Source organism: Chelon labrosus, assembly GCF_963514085.1.
Source record: "Chelon labrosus genome assembly, chromosome: 20".
NCBI lineage: Eukaryota > Metazoa > Chordata > Actinopteri > Mugiliformes > Mugilidae > Chelon > Chelon labrosus.
The window spans coordinates 22,248,715-22,265,845 of NC_140353.1; the positions used below are offsets into that span (position 1 = coordinate 22,248,715).

The 17,131-nt window shown below is 41.6% G+C and overlaps 2 protein-coding genes across 2 annotated transcripts; one reads left to right on the forward strand and one right to left on the reverse strand.

The window, feature by feature from the left end:
* Positions 1-269: 269 nt before the first annotated feature.
* Positions 270-11,432, reverse strand: rtn4ip1 (reticulon 4 interacting protein 1). Its single transcript, XM_084569020.1, has 9 exons — positions 10,970-11,432; positions 10,087-10,238; positions 9,269-9,337; positions 8,770-8,894; positions 6,595-6,643; positions 6,259-6,395; positions 5,836-6,019; positions 1,541-1,633; positions 270-620 (listed from the first exon to the last, which is right to left on the reverse strand). The coding sequence occupies exons 1-9, from the start codon at positions 11,256-11,258 to the stop codon at positions 495-497; spliced, it is 1,224 nt and encodes a 407-aa protein (XP_084425146.1). The 5' UTR covers positions 11,259-11,432; the 3' UTR covers positions 270-494.
* Positions 11,433-11,609: 177 nt separating this feature from the next.
* qrsl1 (glutaminyl-tRNA amidotransferase subunit QRSL1) lies at positions 11,610-17,076 on the forward strand. Its single transcript, XM_084569019.1, has 11 exons — positions 11,610-11,683; positions 12,534-12,693; positions 12,771-12,869; positions 12,966-13,062; positions 13,152-13,313; positions 13,402-13,577; positions 13,813-13,925; positions 14,307-14,499; positions 14,609-14,726; positions 14,939-15,144; positions 15,624-17,076. Exons 1-11 carry the CDS (start codon positions 11,660-11,662, stop codon positions 15,839-15,841), a joined length of 1,566 nt encoding a protein of 521 aa, XP_084425145.1. The 5' UTR covers positions 11,610-11,659; the 3' UTR covers positions 15,842-17,076.
* Positions 17,077-17,131: the final 55 nt, after the last annotated feature.

Here is a 17,131-nt window from a genome sequence, read left to right on the forward strand (position 1 = left end):
GGCTAACATCGAAGATCATGGTAGGAAGGTATGTGTTTATAGAAGATGGAACTGATCACAAGTGGCGTCACAAGACGCATTTTGTGATCAGTTCAGTAAGGATACATGTTAACACCATGTGTGAACAGGGCCAGTGTAAGTCTATGGTTCCAACAGTGCCTTGCTTCATATGTAATTGTCCTCGTCAAACATGACACATTTATAGTGACAAGTGATCTGCATCTTAACTTTAACTTTGAATACTAACAAATCCACACAGGTTAAATGTCTTTCCTTTAAGTAACATATTTATTTAACAAATAAAACATGCCAAACATTTTAAATTATGTTCACATTACCAGCCAAATGATGACTACATGTAAAAAAGTCAAACAGTGGAGAAGCGGGTTTTCTGCTGTGGAGAAAGTAATTTGATAGTTTGCAACCAAATTCTTTCTGTTCAGTTCTGTTTTGTAATTGTGCAGCAGAAAGCAGGCACTCTTCAGTAGTCAGCGCTATAGGTCATCCCGTCCTTTGCTGATCTGGACAACCGTCTTTCCTCTGGCATGGCCCTTCTCCACCTTATCCAAAGCTTGGGGGACCTGCGAGAAGCTGAAGGTCTCCTCCACCACGGCCCGGATCTGCCAGAGAACACACACAGGCAGAATGAGGTCACACATGGCTTTTTTCGTAACTCAGATGAGTTGCAACATCAGAGAGGAAGAATATATATAGACAACATACCCCAACTCCCTTGCATTGGCCAAACTGAGGTCACTTCCTGTTTCCGTGGCGTCAAAAAACTAATTAAAACGAAACTTCTCAGAAAATAGGAGGAAGTGGAGCTTATGACCTATACTGCAGCCAGACACCAGGGGGAGCTCTACTTGCTTTGGCTTCACTTTTGAAGAGCTGTTCTGCCGTCTATCTTTATACAGTCTATGCTGTGTACACTGTAATTTATCAGAATGGTTGCTAACATATCAAAAGCATTAATTGAAATATAATGTATGTGGCATTGTTTAAGTAATTTTTTATGACTATGCAATAAGCACCAAATGAACACACTGGAGGAAACTGCAAAAAAGACTCCATATAAAAGATGGATATAGCCATGACGATGTCACCCTTGTCACCCACTGGTTTCTGGACTACCTTTCTGAAGCCTTTTTATTATTATTATTTCCATATGTGGATAAGAGGGAGGATTTTGAAAGAAGTAAGGGGTGGATCTGACTGAGAACCTTTTTTTGATGTCAAGTATCTGGAATTGAGCAGGTGGTGTGCAGTGTCGCACACCACCAGCGCACAGATGAGAAGAAGCAAGTTTAGCTAATGGTATTATTGTACAACAATAGACTGACTTAGCTTTTCATGAAAGAAGAGGACCACTGTTGAATGGGAGTCTAACGGAGTCAGAGATTTGTTAGAGCCATCACCTCGCAACCATCAGTGGTATTTCACTTCATGACACAATACTGGCTTCACATTTCACACCCAAGGGCGATTTCTGTTATAAGTACACTGAGGACAGAGAATGAGGATACATTTGTTGTCATACCTGTCCTGCATCCACCATGTCCCTTATTTCATCCAGCGCTGGACCACTGGGTGCGAAGAATCCCCAGCGGTAGTGTACTCCCTTAGCTAGGTACTACGAGAAAACAGAACAGACAGAAAAGGCATGAAGATTAGCAAACGTACAATAGGTATTTTTAAGTGTAACTGGTCACTTCATTGCTGAACATCTAAACTCATCCGAAACTGGATGAGTTTTGGATAGCATAAAAAGAAGGTAACACGGAGAGGAAAGAGAAAAAAAAAAGCTAATTTTTCAAACCGCAAGCCAAAGTTAATCACATGCATAAATAAAGGACGCCATCAAGTTTAGCATTTACTTAGACCTGGCTAACTGGAACTGACGACCACATTAATTCATTGCACATAGATGGCTTCGGCTCTCACATCAGGCTCTACAGGGATCCTGAACTCACTGGAAAGCATCATGGAGGAGGGGTCTGCATATATGATAATACCAACTGGTGTTCAGCTGTTGTTGGGGAAAGACTGTGTAATTCAGATACTGAATTGTTGGCGGTTTCCCTACACCTGTGGACACTACTCATGGTCATTTTGCACTTTAATCTCATTTGTCTTGAATTGAAATGAATTGAAAACTTGTCTCCCCACCACTTTCTTAGTATCAATCATCACTAACACTTTCATTTCAGTTGTGTTTGTCCTGTAACAAAGAGAAATGAATATTAAAGCTTACCATCAGTGATAATAGTGTTGTTTCCTATGTGAGAATATTCTGATACACAGATTAGATTAACGCTTTTAAATTCTCCATGAAACAGCTAATGGAGACCATACGTTTGAGTGCATTTATGTTTTCTCTAAAAACACAACTGCAGACGTCTCCTGCAAAACAGAAACTTCTGCAGCATCAATCTGAACAGTCAGTCTGATTGTAGTTCTGATTACATTACAAACATTTCTAAGTGGTCCTACTACATGACATTTCTGTTAAATAGGTTTGCTTGAAAATCAAAAAGCTCTCAACAGCTTCTTACAAAGGTTAGAAGAGTATTCTTTGCATTCAAAGACCAACCAACTAGAAATGTATCAGTTTTTCATATAAATAATGTAGAACGAGGTTGTATATTATCACCCATTCACCATTTTTGTTTGACTTGTAACGATGTGGCTATTTGAGGCAACTGAATGTATGTGCGTTAGTGGCGTGTAGCTACATAAACTTTATTTAATTGTATTGCATTTTCTCACTATAATGCCTCAGGAAAAGTTTACCGCATTCTCCCAAAAAAAAAAAAGAACAGAAAAATAGCAGCCTGAAAAAAATGCAAACTGAGTGAAATGGAGAGTAGTACTTTCTTGAGGTCGAACACTCAGAAGTTTGACTTTTAGTGACTGAGTCAAAACATGGCATACATATAAGTCCCCCCAAGTCTTGTCTTTGACTTTTCATTATTACATAAATCGTTGCAGAGCTAGCATGTTCCCCCTGTGCCTGCGTGGGTTTTATTCCGGGCGCTACAGCTTCCTCCCACGATCCACAAACATGATTCTAAACTGCTTGTAGTTGTTTCGCACGAGATAGCTACAGATAAAGACAGGACATTTTAATTCTCCTCAGATGAGGATGAACATGCAGCTTTGGGGCCCCCTGGTGGCTTGGGGGCCCTAAGCATTCGCCTAGTTCGCCTATAGCAAGAAACGGCAAGGACAAGTTAGGGCAAGTGCTAACTTTAATGAAAAAATTGCAGTTAATGTCTTCTATGTAATTTTTTGGCACGTCGCAAATTCACCCTGCGGGACAGAGTGGATCCTCTGATGGGCCAGTTTTGGCCTGTGGGCCATATGTTTGACACCACTGCTCTAGAAGACAATTACAGTTGCAAATACTGAATGAATGAATGAATGAATGAATACAACACTGAACACCAATACAAGATTATCCAATATTAGTATTTATATTTTTACAACCTGTATTATCTTCTGAATATTCTGTATAAAACTCCTGGTAAACCTACACCAAGATACTCTCCTGTGTGTCAAGTGACATGTAAAGAAGGAGGCCATTCTCCCCTGAGCCTTTAACAGCTGGGCAGTCCTCAGCCCTGCAATTCATGACAAAGGGAGAAATGAGATGACTCAAGTCTTTTGTTATGTTTGACCCTGTGTGTGTAATTTGTAGGGACTGTATGGGATTTTCAATATAAAGGTGTTGCTTAACATGTTTCCTTCAGGCTTTTCTGGAAATGACACTGATATAAGGAGGCCAGCAGTCTATGCTCTAGTTCTCTTTTTACTAAAAATGAACACAGTGTGACTGTGTAAGAGAGGAAGGAGATGTAAGACCTGGAGCTGTAAAGTATATTTTACTCCCTGTCTATAAATGGACAAGGCACCTACTGCAGCCCTCCCATCCATTTCAGTGAGTGGTGTCATCGTTCTGCTTTCAATAGGAGATTAGAGAATTCTATGATGACTCAGTCAACACTGAAGCTGCAAAACAGAAACTTCTGCAGCGCTGCAGCGTCAGTCTGTACAATCAGTCTGATTGTAGTTCTGATTACAGTGTGTGTGGGGGGGGGGTGTTAATGAGAGACAATATTGGTGTGAATGAGATCTTCCATGAGCTATGAGGTTACATACTGAAGAAGAGAAACAATGTGTGGTGGTAGAAGAGCGAGAAAACACAGAAGACTTGAGTGCATGGTGTACACACACACACACACAGGTTTCTCTGGGGCTGTCCCGATCAGATTTTCATCCATCCACAATTTCCGTGTTGAACTTACATTCAGCTTACTTGAAAGCCAAGAAACAATCTAGTAATAAGGAAGTCAGAAACAAAGCAATCCAATCATTTCCGACACCGGATATTGTTCAGAGGTTTAACTGTCAGAAACCGAATCATGCCGGCCTTAGTAAGTTATAATCCTGCAAAAACTATTCTTACACCTCTTACAGATCAGGTGGTTTCAGGCTCTGGGATCTGTAAATTGTCTTGAGACTATTGTTATTGATGCTAAAATGAAATTGAATAGAACCGAATATGTGGGCTCGCTAAAGATTATGTACGACGTGTTGATACTTAACAACGAAGGGTAAGCCACACTCCTTTCACTTCACATCCTCAGTTCAGTTTCCTTGTTATTTTGAAATGTTGTGGAAGCTAAGCGCAAACCCAACCCTAACAACCTGACAAGAATTTCCTTTACAATTCCTAGACACTACATCTATGTCAGCCATAAATCTTAAACACAAATGATCTCACCTAAGAGAAGGGCACAAGCTTAGCTTCACCCGAAACCACTTGTGAACCAAACAGAAAGTGCAGGTGTTTTTTAGTGGTCACACTGACACCAATAGATTCTTCTGAATGTACTATAACTAACTTCTACTCCAAAGAACAGTAACACCTGCTTTGAATTGTGGCTGAAAGGAGGAGCGGTTACAATGAAGCACAGCATGCAAACCTTGCTCTGCAGGATGTACACACTGACAGGATGCTACTTCCTGGGGGGGGGTGTCTGCGGTGTATGACGTTATATTTTAAATCTGTAAAACTAATAAAGTTAAGAGGTAAGGGACTCTGTTCTGATCTCAGTCCCTCTAATAACTAAGACTCAGGGCCAGAGCCTGTTCACAGTACAAACCACATATCTATAAAAACTTGATCTGTGGCATTAACAATAAACATGTTCCTCCTTATCTGAAAGGAAATGACAGAGGCATCGTCACACAGACACATATTCTCTACTATGCAGTTCTCTGACTATACAGTTCTTTTTATTTTTATTTTTTTGCCAACCGTTTCATCAGATTTTTAAAGAACTCTCATTAGGGACCTGGAGAAATAATGAGCCGGTTGAGGGAGCTGTCATGATTTCACATAGCCACTTTCAATATGAATAACCATTAAATCAATCAGTTCCATCACCATCATTCCTTCTGTACCGGATGTGGCCACTGTCATTTGATGTCAACATGTCTACATTTCTGACATGCACCACAGTTTGAACTTAGGACACTCATTCAACTAAGAGACTTGAAGGTGACTTTTGCATTGTCTATGGTTTACTCCCCACCCAGGGTTTTGGTACAGGAATAATGATAAAAAATAATTATCTTACAGAATAAAACAACAGGGTTCCATCACTGTTGGTGCTTGGAGCCTTAATAATACACATCTAAAAGGTATATGAGGTTGTTAGCAACACAAGGTACAAAATACATGGATAAAGAAGTGTGGCTTAGTTTAAAGTGATGTTTTCTGTCATATTGGAGGAAGTTTCAATGAATGGATGTTTCCACAGTAATTACCTTGAGGGCTTTGGTGGCCACTGTAGCGGCAGTCTGCATCATCCCGTCAGCTATACCCAGCCTGTCAGTGTTCTGGAGGAAAGGTGTTACAAGGGCGACATACTTGGCACCGCTCCAAGGCTTGAGCAGGTTCATTGCCCATCGCTCTGTGTCCCCACCGACATTATCCAGGATCAGGTCGAATCTTGAATGCATGAGAGACACAGTCAGAAACGCATGAGTGTGGGGTGGTTTGGGTTATAAAGGAAAGAAATATGCAAGAGGGATGTGAAAAAAGAACGAGTGGGCAGATGACTGCAATAAAGAGAGTGATTAAGTGTGATCAAGCTTGTGAGAAACTTAAAGGGCTCAGTTCTCCCACACTAATGAGCAGTGTTTGTGTGTGTGTGTGTGTGTGTGTGTGTGTGTGTGGGACCCTCTCACTTCTCCAGTGCACTGAGCGGCTCCTCAACAGGTCCAGCAGTGTAGTCCACCACATGATCTGCCCCCAGTTCCCTTACGAACCGCTCGGCATTCTGGGAACAGGTAACAGTCACATGGGCTCCCCAGGCCTTCAGCATCTGGACACAGATAATAACAGTTCCATCTTCAATTATGAGCCTCTTTATGCAGGATAATGTTCTGTCAGTCAGTGTCCTGACTAGAATCTAGTAAACATCTTTTTTTTTGTATATAAAAATAGGCTCTTTTTGTGTCATGCACTTGTCATAAAATAAGATAATATATAAAACATAACTTTATCTACCTTTTCCTGCATACCTGTATAGCAAATGTTCCCACTCCCCCAGATCCTCCGAGGATCAAAATCCTGTGGGGCAGAGGAAAGTCAGACATGTACAGTTGATGTGTCAACAATGTGTTCTGCACCACAGCGATCAGGCATAACATTATGACCGGAGAAGTACATAACATTGACCATCTTGTGACAATACAATGTTCTGCTGGGATATGTTTGGACCTGGCATTCATTAGGGCTTTGACTTTTGCCCAAAAATCATATTCGAAGTTCGTTTGTTTATTAATATTAAAATTCGAATATATTCGATTATTTATTCATTATATTTTGACCATTAAATGTCTTCAGTAAGACTGATATTGGTATCAAATTTAAGTTATATATGTTCTGTCCACCAGAGGGCAGTGTATCAGTCAATGTTAATAGACTACGTGCACGAAAGGCTGAGTATTTATTATTTTTTTATTGTGTGTTAAAATTTTTATTATTAAGCAAACAAGACGACTTCCAGGACGAAGGCAGAAGCATCAAACGAGGTGAAAATCATTATAAATCGGGTCATGTCGAGAGCTGTAGTTACACGAAGGGAGTTTTGGTCGGTTCTGTGCGCGCCAGCATGCGGGTAAGCGGTAAGCGACTTGGACTTGTAGTTCGTTTAATTACGTATTTTCCATAGCGTTTTACTTAACTATCTTGCGACAAACTGTGACATTCTTGACATATAAAATCTTTTTTTATTCTGAAAAACAATATACCGTATTTTCCGGACTATAAGTCGCACTTTTTTTCATGGTTTGGCTGGCCCTGCGACTTATACTCAGGTGCGACTTATATATTAAAATATATAATTTCACGTGTTCGTTATTTTCACACTGACAGCCGCGAGAGGGCGCTCTAGGCTTGTGTGCCAGTATCTGCTACTTCTTTTACTCCTGCGTAATAGCGGCGGCGTAGTATTGACACAGAGGATGAAGAATTCAATGGATTTAGCGATTTGGAGTGAGATCGAGAGTTTGGTAAACTTGTTATGTTATGTTGTTTATGCTATAGTTATCGGAATAGCTGTTAATATGTTACGTTAACATACCAGACACCTATTCAGCCCGTTGTTCGATATTCTATTGTTATTACTATAACTTGCCTTTCAAGATGACATGTGTTCTTGGTCTCTGATTTTATCAAATTAATTTTCCCCCAAAATGCGACTTATAGTCCAGTGCGATTTATATATGTTTTTTCTTCTTTATTATGCATTTTTTAGCTGGTGCGATTTATACTCCGGAGCGATTTATAGTCCGGAAAATACGGTATGTATAATCCAAGGCACAAGTCGATCGAGACCAGAAAATAATTTATCTTTCGCCATAGACTGCCGTTCATATTTTTTCGAAAGATAGGTCCCATAACCCGGAAGTAGAGGGGGCGGGACTTCGGCTCTCTAAAAAATCCTCGGAATCTGAATGGAAAACAACGTTTACAAGCAATCACATTTACAAAAAAAATAATTCCGATACAGGTTCGAATATTAAGAGATCCCTAAAATTCGTTCGAATATCTCAATATTCGAATTATATTCGAATAACGAAGTTCGGAGTCAAAGCCCTAGCATTCATTGGTGTCGATGTTACTTAGACATGTAGCACCCACCTAGACCAGACCAGGTACCCCCACCCCATAGCAATGATGCAGCCTGACACAGGCACACACACAAAAACAGTTTAGGAACAACTCAAAAAACATGAAGAACAGCACAAGGTGTTGACCAGACCTCTAAATTCACTAGATCCCAAACTGATCATGTATCTGTGGGATGATCCACAGAGGTCCCTCTCTTCAACCCATAGGACCCAAAGGCCCTTACTAACAAGGCCCATGTCCATTCTCTGATGAGTCACAACTGTTTTGGAGGCACAAGGAAGACCTACACAATATCATAATGTTATGCCTGATCAGTGTATTTTTACACAGGGACTCCGCCGTTGGGATTCATGCCAAAGCCACTCCAGGCTTCACTGTGCCACTGCAGTGTAAACTAGCATAGGAGCTGCTGCCAAAGAAGCAGAGCACATCACCCAGAGGCTCATTAAGGAATGGCTCAGAGGGAGCACCAAGTGGAATAATTAACTAGATCAAAGTGATTAAAGACTAAAGACAAGTGGAAATTGTGTTTGTGTGTGTGGGCCACAGTGTTCCCTCACCGTTTGTTGGCAGAGTTGTCCTTACTGAGTCCACCGGTATTAACCAGAGCTGACCAGGCAGTGGTTGCCACGTAGGGAATGGCTGCTGCCTCAGTGTGGCTTAGTGACTTCGGTTTATGCGATATCTGAGTACAACACACATTAACAACATTTGCTGTGAGAAGAGCACCAACGCCCCAACACTTTCCCATGGTGCACTTGCTGAGTCATTGTAAAACAGCATCTAAATGCAACTAGCTGATTATCCTCTTTTAAATGAGCAGCTGTTGCATGTTTATGTGAGAAGCACAAAAAGGAAGGCTGCCTCTTAATTTCAGAAGGAAAAAAAAAAAAAAGACAATTTCTACATAATTACCACAGTGATGTTGACACTATTGACCAAAGTTAACAAAAGGAAACCATTGACCCAGAAAGGCAGAAGCAAACCTGAAAAGTTTACACCAGCCCTCACGCAGTAAGCTCAAAATAACAATGCAGGAGTCCATCGGCTAACTAATACCTCATTGGCACTCAGCACTACAAACTCAGCCAAGCTGCCTTGCTTCCATGGAGGTATAGCTGCCCACACCTGAGGGAGGGAGACACACACCAACAACAAAACAGTAATTAATAGAGAGGATGAAAACTGTTGGTTTACATTTCTGTATAGTTAGTTGACTACACAATACTATCTACACAAAATATCGAATTTCTTGTCAGAAGTACCATGAGTAACACCACGAGTGACTGTTTTAGTTCGAATGAGTCAGCAATTGTGTGTTTAAAAAAAGCAGTCAAGTGGTTAGCACTGATGGCTCACAGTAAGAAGGTTTGCATGCAGGCCGACTGGGCCTTTCTTTGTGGAGTTTGCATGTTCTCCCTGTGTTTTTTCTGGGTACTCCAGCTTCCTCCCATTGTCCAAAGACATGCTGTGAGTGTGCATGGTTGTCTGTCTCTCTGTGTTAGCCCTGAGATAGACTGGAGACCTGTCCAGGGTGTACCCCGCCTCTCGCCTAAATGTCATGTCGGCTGCTTGCACCAACGACATCCTAACAGTGCTTATCTTGCCAAACACTGATATTGCCATAACAAAGTTGCATCAGAAACCAAGACTGGCCAGCAACGCTTTTGTGTTTTCACCCTTTAGTGATGTGGCTGCATGATTCCTGTCTAAATGATGATAAACTGATTATACTGATTCGTGTACTGCTGCTGTAGCTTTTGTCTACATCACATCCGACCACATTCTTAGCACTTAGATGGTGCTCACAATGACTCGCTGTTCCTGTACACACAGTATACCTCTACTCATCTGCTTTTATTACGTTTTTTCTTTACCTCATCCCTTTCTCTGAAATACTTCACATCCAGGCCACACTCCATGATGACCCCAGACACGTCTCTTCCCAGAATGAGAGGGAACTCGTTGCCGGACTGATTGATGTTCAGAGGGTCTCTCTTCATAGATAGTGTAGCTGCACCATAGCCACCTGACAGGGAGAGAACTTATGAGCACAGGCAATACACGGAAATGACCAACTAAAAACAACACTAAAGACTCGCCTGATGTTGGCCTTTGAGGCCCCTAATATTGAAATTGCTCTTTTTTAAAACATGACTTCAGTATTTTGTATATGTCCAATAGGGATGTAACAATAAGTAAACCGAACCGAGAGACCCCAATACCCAGTCCACTGTACGTATCGTGATACTCTCATGGCATTTTTTTTATTTGCGTTTTATAGTATTTATTTTTATTAAGAAAATTTATATTTGTTTGTTTTAATTATATTTGTTATTAATAAAAATGAATCTAGTGTTCTTTGCATTGTTGAGACCTTGCCATGATCCCCATCGCCATGCCCACAGGGAACCAAACCAAACCAGACCGTGCCTCCAAAATTATGAACTGAAGTGAACTGCGGGGTTTGTGTATCGTTACACTCCTAATGTAAAGCCTGATACCAAACAGCTGTGTGTTATCAGGATGTGTTAAAGGTAAGTACAAACAGGGAAATAAACCTGACCTAGGTGAAACCTTCCTAAAATTTACATTTCCCCTAGGCGAGAATAAAGACGCTCACTGTGAAACACATGTTGCATAATGCATATTACTTTGCATGCTTGTAACTTTGTGAACACACATACAAAGAGGATATGGACTTGAATTGGTACTCATTTAGACACTAGAGGCCCAGGTTAAAGTCAACTTTAAACTCACCTCTCATGCTGACATCAATTGGGTTCAGTCCTGCTGCAAACACTTTGACAATGACCTCATTGGGGTAGCTGACAATGGGGAAACTGGCATTTCTAGTGAACCGTAAAACATCATTGCTTCCATATTTATCAACGACCCAGGCAGGCATAATAGTCATGTGCCTGCTGGAGGTACTGAACAGTCTTGTGCTGCTGCCATGCCTGGAGACTGATGTTTGTACACGATGTCTGTATGATTTACAAAGATGCTGCAACAACCTACTGCACACCAAATACCTAACGGAGCTCATCTCCACACCTCCAAGCGCCAAACGTAAAACTGATTGTAAGTTAATTAGCAGACGGGATCATTTAAAAATGTGTAGGCATCTAAATTACATTAAACCGCCTTTCAAAGTTCGCTGTAACACATCAATAAGGTCTGACTGTCAACAATTTCTTCGTCTTGTTCAGATAAATTCAGTAATCCCACCGTTTAGAATCATTTCAAAACAATGTCCTTCTCTTCCGCATCATGCCTCTTCCTGGGCCGGCGTCCTGACGATTCCAGCCTCTCCACCAATCAGAGCGCGGTATCCTCAAGCGCTGTCCAATCACAGCGCACGCTGTTAGAAGTTGACGATCGTAACAAACATGGCAGCGTCCTGCCGTTGCACACTGTGAGAAGGTTGTCAGTAAAGATATTGAGAACATGCTCGGCCTCACAATAAAGGAGGTTAGTACGGCTGGCTGTTTTAAGCTGGTCTTCTTGTTTGTCTTCCGTGTTTACTTTCAGGCAAAACTATAAGGAAATGTTTCCTCTCTTTGTACTGCTTCCTATGTAGTAGCTTTGCATTAGGAATAGCTAATAAAAGGCAGCTAATAGTGGACTTCAAAAACTGTCTTCATGTATAAAGCTTCTAATATAATATGTTCGTGTGCACTTAGTCCTTCTACGAATTAACGTACACTACTGCTTGGTATACATATGATAAGTCTAAGTGTGTCATAGGTGTGGAAGCAAGGAATTACAGTTTAAACATTGAGTAAGTGTGTTCGATGGATAGTATTAAAGATAGAAAATACTGTATAATTTTGCAGAAGGATCCTGTTCAGAGGGTTTTCAGATAGTCATTGCTTGTTATATTATAGCAATAATATATAATATACAGTATAGTATTGTCCAATGGAATGTAGTTTCAAGATGCATACAACATAATAAACAATCAAAATCATACCTGAGTACAGCAAAAGCCCGTTTTTTCACTGTCACACTGTCATGGCCTACAAAAGGCCTGTTCAGATCTTGCATTAATTCAATCTGGGAAATCCGATCATGTGAAAGACGGGTGTGAACACCCCCGGGATGCATCGAGATTTGGAGATAGTCCGGGTCGCGTGTGTCCACATTCTTTTGCTAGTGTGAACTCAATGCATCCTGAGTTACATTAAAGGCACTTGAATACAGCTTTGTCATTAAAGTGTTATTCGTAGCAACTTTGTTTCTCAGCGGTGACAAGACAAAATGTCCACAGTCAGACAAAGGAGTCACATTTCACCACTGGTGTTACATCCGTGTTCTCCAGGTGTCTTTGGCACTCAGGGAGGGAAGAATCTCCCCAACAGAGCTCTGCAGGAAGTGTCTGAATCGCATCAAGAAAACGCAGCATCTCAACGCTTACATCACAGTGACAGAGGAGCTGGCACTGAAGCAGGCCCGACAAGCGGAAACTAGACTTCTGCAAGGTATGGACACGTGAGCATTTGATTCTGTTCTGAGTGTAGAGTCATAGGTGTTACTGTTTGATGGTATCTTCCTCCAGGTGTCCCTAAAGGTCCTCTGGATGGAATCCCCTTTGCAGTCAAGGACAACTTTTGCACAGAGAATATCAAGACCACATGTGCCTCCAGGATGCTTAAAGGTCTGTGTAAACTGCCTGTATGATACATTTACTGTACCTTATATTCTTCACTCTATGTCTATCAGTAATGATAACACACCATTACTTTTTCTACAGATTACACACCACCATACAATGCTACAGTGGTCCAGAAGCTCCTCGATCAAGGAGCCGTTCTAATGGGAAAGACCAACATGGATGAGTTTGCAATGGGGTAAGACTATTATTACCAGATTTATTTTACAACTGTGTGTGAATACAAAAAGTAAATTTTCAGTATTTTGTGTTTGTTTTTCCTCTTAGTGCAGGCAGTACTGATGGGGCTTTTGGTCCAGTAAAGAACCCCTGGAGCTATGCTGCGCCCTACATAGAGCAGACAGGTGCAGTGCCAGATTCTGACTGGGTCATCACTGGAGGAAGCTCTGGTGGAAGCGCTGCAGCTGTGGCCTCACTCACCAGCTACATGTGAGGGAGCACACTCTCTGTTTAAAGATAACTGTTACAAAGAAGAAGAAAATGATGTGATTTGAAATGGCATTTATTTACTTGGCAGGGCTTTGGGTTCAGACACAGGTGGTTCCACACGTAACCCCGGAGCTTTGTGTGGAGTTGTGGCCCTGAAGCCCACTTACGGTCTCCTGTCCAGACATGGTCTCATACCCCTGGTGAATTCCATGGATGTGCCTGGCATAATGACACGTAGTGTCGGTGATACAGCCATCATCTTAGGTAGGAAGCAATTGACGGCAATAAACACATGACAGTTTATTGTCCTGCACTGTTGTTTAGTATTCTGCATAGTCAACATCATCTAGGTCTGTAGAGGAACTTTAAAACCTTTTTAATATGTTTTCAACATTAATCATTCTATGTAAACTCAATTTGCTCTTCTTTATTGCTGTGCATTTGACATGCTGCCCTCAAATAATGAACGTAACCTGGTGTATACTGATATGTGTAACAGGGATCCTCCAAGGGCTTGATATTAGAGACTCAACAACAGTCCCTGCCCCATCATCACTAACAGAGCTTCCTGAAGACTTTGACGTTAAGAACATCCGTGTAGGCGTCCCTAAGGTGAGTTCAGCTCTATATTAACAACATTGCGACCATGTTGTATATTGTCTTAGCATCACCATGACATTATAGACGGCAATTCCTCTTTTTAAAATACAACCAGGGCAATAAAACATGACGATTTATAATGCGGAACAGAGCAGGGAGTGAGTAATAAAAAACAGTTCATGTTTGCCGAACAATCATTTACTAGAAAAACTATTTATCACATGTCACCTATATATTTTTGTTGGCACAGACGGACAGAAAGGCATCAAGTCAAACTCCCTGTGAAGTACAAGATTAGTATTTTTAAATCATTGTGTGATATGCAACTACATGAATGAGCAAACGTGCATTCTGATTCCAAATGTGCTTGTCCTGTCCCTTATTATATGTCAGGAGTACCATGCCCCGGGGTTGTCTGAAGAGACTCTAGCACAGTGGAGTCGTGTGGCTGACTTATTTGAGAGAGCAGGCGCGCGGGTGGAGCAAGTGTCCCTCCCCCATACCCAGCACTCCATCGTGTGCTACCACGTCCTGTGCCATGCTGAAGTGGCATCTAACATGGCCCGCTTTGACGGCCTGGAATATGGTGTGAACCTGTCTGTAGCATACTGGATCAGTGCTTTGGAACAGGCATGTATACGTTGCATGTCACATAAGGAAAGTAATGTTATTGATTTCTGTTGCTCCGCTGCCAGGCCACCGTAGCGAAATGGACAGCTCAACAGAGGCCATGTATGCTTCAACCCGACATGAGGGCTTCAACGACGTAGTAAGAGGGAGGATACTGTCTGGAAACTACTTCCTGCTAAAACAGTAAGACAGCATCCTCCTTTTTCAGATCATTGAAGTGAATCCATCAGACTAGCATTTCTCTGCTTGAGCCTTTCTATTGCCATCAGTCTCTAGAGTTACAAGCAGATTTGTTTATACACTAAACAATCTTTTTATTGACGTTATTCTGCAGCATTGCAATACTGTCAACCGGCAAGAATTAATCATTGACATCCTCACACGCTTTTTATCAGGAACTACCAGCACTACTTTTTGAAGGCCCAGAAAATCCGCCGGCTAATAGCAGACGATTTCAGACGTGTGTTCGGCTCAGGCATTGACATTCTGCTGACGCCTACCACACTGACGGATGCAGCCCGTTACCATGACTTCACACAGGAAGACAACCGTACACGCAGCGCACAAGAAGATGTCTTCACGCAGCCTGCCAACATGGCAGGTAAGAAGAGAAAAAAATCCCCTTCAGACAGAACCTGTGGCAGCACAGATGCGTGCTTAGGAAGTGTGGGAGGATTCAAGAACTTAAACATTCTACATTATGGATACACATACTGTGTACACCCACACCTGTAACTGAAAATAGTTATACTATACTAGAGATAAGGCTTCTTCCTAGTTTCCACTCTGCAACAAAGGCAACTTTGAACGTAAATGTCAAAGTGAAGTTAAAAGGAGAAATGAGTATAGGCAAAATCAGTTCTCTTCTCATTTTGTTTAAGTCAAAACTCATAGGATAGTCAACCCATAGTATGTTAACTCAGATTAAAGCGCATGTCAGAGACCCAAAGCAGTGTGTTTACATGCGATTAAACATTCTCTCGCTTTTTATTGCCCTCCAAGCTCACTTCCAACTATCCTTGGGACTATTTGTTTCCTTTTTCTGGAACTTTACTTAAACTCTCGTTTTTGTCACCCCAGGTCTACCTGCTGTTTCTGTGCCAACGGCATTGTCGAGACGGGGCCTTCCCATTGGCTTACAGCTTATAGGCCCAGCTCTCCAAGACAAGAAGCTGCTCTGTGTTGCCCAGTGGATCGAGCAGAGGGTGGGGTTTCCCTCCATCAGGTACTCTGATGACTCCAGTGAGAGCAGGGATGATACAGGACTGACCAAAAAGGAGCAAACTTCAGCTGTATGACACAACTAGGGATACAGGGAACCAACTGTTCCAACCAGAAGTCACATGTGATGGACTTCAGATGTGACCAAGTAAAAGGATGTTCATTGCGTAATATCCTGCTGCTTTGTTGTGTGAAGGTGGTGCAATTAAATACCAAATCTTGTTGATCTATTTACACAGAGTCAAATGCGCATTATTTTTAAGAAGCATCCAGTCATGCACATATTGTATGACAGTGTATTGAGAGCAGTGAACCTGTCCTTAAATAAACACATTGTGCTTAGTTCTATTCTTTACCCGCATCGTTTTACACTGCAAAAACCCCGCAGTACTTTCAGGTCAGTCAGTCTGACGCGTTGGTGCAGACAGAAATATTCAACTATCGAACGAAGAAAAATTCAACTATTGAGTATGAGTGTAAAGGATGATTTATAACGTAAATAAAATTATGGTTATAACGTTTATAAGGAGTGCAGTACAGAGACCAAACCTAGATCAAATCAGTACTTAATGTGACCACTCTGTTCTTCGCGCAACTTAATCCCAGACTCTATGATGTTGGGATCAGGCTCAGATCATTCGTGTCCTGACTCCCTGTGCTGCAGAATTAATTTGGGACCAATAAGATGGTACTGCATCATGGACAACAAATAAAATACTTAAAGCGTCATTCTCTGTACAGTCATGAGAGGATTATAGTACTCTTTCAGATAGCTATCTTATGCCGTTGTGTCATAGTGTGGTAAGAGTCGTGTTGTAAGAAGCAATGTTAAAATACTCAGAACATTATGATCATGTCCTCTTTTAATGACACATTCAAGTGTTGGAATCCACTCGATCCACTCAAGTGAAATCTATCCAGCCAATCAATTACAGTACTGGAGACTGGCCTAAACTGGGGAGCTGCACCAAGGTTCAGCAATGACCTCGTCGTACTTGACTTCACATTCACCTTATCCCCGCAGGAGGAATCTGTACCCGGTCCATGTTAAACATAATTAATCCTGATTCTATAATTCAGCAGAGCTTTTATAAGAGCATATTAATGCTGACCTTGTGAGCCTTGTGAATCAAACAGGTCTGTGCATGAGTCTTAAAATGATATTGCAGCCGGTACTTCTTCCTCTTTCAACGCTCATCACGACACTTTGAGCAAGTCTGCCGGACATGAATGTGAGGAGTATATTTTTGTACACTGAAGAGTTGTGCAAACCTTACCTCAGTGGGCCATATTAAGACGATTAAGAAGAGGGTTAAGAGGCCTGCTAGAAGTGCTGGCATTGTCTCATTGTCTCATTGTAGGGACAT